General features: G+C 37.8%; 1 protein-coding gene across 1 annotated transcript; it reads right to left on the reverse strand.

Annotated features, from left to right (window-relative positions):
• Positions 1-107: 107 nt before the first annotated feature.
• On the reverse strand, positions 108-1273 carry LOC110035143 (kinesin-like protein KIN-14K; the record flags this gene model as incomplete). Its single annotated transcript, XM_020739384.1, has 3 exons — positions 546-1273; positions 316-467; positions 108-221 (listed from the first exon to the last, which is right to left on the reverse strand). Coding segments are annotated over exons 1-3 (297 nt in total), but the record flags the coding sequence as incomplete, so codon positions are not given.
• Positions 1274-1509: the final 236 nt, after the last annotated feature.

Here is a 1509-nt window from a genome sequence, read left to right on the forward strand (position 1 = left end):
AAAAAAAAAAAAACAACTTTGAATTGTTATCAAGTTGTAAGCATGATCCATTGTTGGTTAAAAAAATTAGCGTATCAATTTCTTTCACTTAAGGGACAGGCTATTACATGTTCCAAATCACCGGTAGAAAACACGGGCAAACCCATTGCCTCTATAACCAAAAGGAATCTCCTGACTTTCTCCCGACACTGCTCAGATGATATATAAGCACCTTTCTGATTCTGCAGCAATTTCAGGAACCTCTCATAAAGATTTTAACTTTTGGCCTGAAACAAATCTCAGGTTTGAAATAAGTTTGAATGCCAAAGACCATACCACAAGGAAAGTAGGATCTTGTTGGTTCACAATTCCACATAAAACTGTTCCATCAAACAATAGCATCCTTAGTTGTTCTTCTGATGCTTCCAAGGGAATATCGAGGCCAGGAAACAGATTATTTAGCCACTCTAGTAGTGATCGCCTCTTGGCTGAATCCAGAAAGAAAAGGAAAATAAGAAGCAACCCAAATCCAACAGGAGTCCATAAATATAGAAAGCTAAGTTCACCTAAAGTATCGTCTGGACTAATGCTTCCCATGCTGTCTGTTGCTCAATCCTCCCTTGCTGATTCAAACTATCATCTTTAAAACGAGACGTGTCATCCGAGACCCCTTTCTACTGCAAAAATGCCGCCTCGCAGCGATACCCATGGTCTCCAATATGAAATAAACTTCGCAGAGATCCAAAATATCTTATTAAATATGATAGTTTGTCACAATATGACAATATCTCTATCAGTGCAACGCACACAATTTCAGCGTTTCCTTTCAAACAAAATGCATTACCGGGGATCCGTAAAAGCACGTCAGAACTATGCAAATCTAGGGCACAAATCAATCGAAAACTCACAAATAAGACGGCTCCAAATTAAACAAGCCGGCGCGAGCGATCCAACGTGAACTCACTACCACGCCCTCAGACAAAGGGCCATAAATAAGCTATTCCAATCAAAAAAGGAAGCTAAACAAAGAAATCAAAGAAGCCCCCCGGCCGCTGAAACCCTAGTTTATGAAAAGAATGTCAGATCAGCAATGTCGTTCATCGATTCTCCTTCTCCCGGTCGCTATAGCTCTCTTCTTTCCCCTCCTCTCGTCCCCTCGCTTTTCTTTCACTCTTCTTTGTCGCTTTCTTCCTTCTCAACGCATTTATCGGATTTTTAATAAATGGGAGCTTCGTCTTCGCAGCAGATGGCGAGGGAAACAAAGAAGATGGGTTTCGGATTTTGTATTTTTTTTGCCTCCCTTCCAAATTAAACTTTTCATTTTCATTTTCATTTCTCTTTTATTTTATTTTATTTTTATGCGGTTAAAGCTGCTATTTTTATTTCCAGAATTTATATAAATAACCAATGATATTATTATATTATTTATCTAATGTTTACATGCCAGGATACAAACCAATGCTTATAAGTAAATCTAATTTCAATTTTTTTATATTTATACCTCCCAAATCATTCTTATCAACACAAAAA

This window comes from Phalaenopsis equestris, unplaced genomic scaffold (assembly GCF_001263595.1).
Source record: "Phalaenopsis equestris unplaced genomic scaffold, ASM126359v1 Scaffold196384, whole genome shotgun sequence".
Classification (NCBI taxonomy): Eukaryota; Viridiplantae; Streptophyta; class Magnoliopsida; order Asparagales; family Orchidaceae; genus Phalaenopsis; species Phalaenopsis equestris.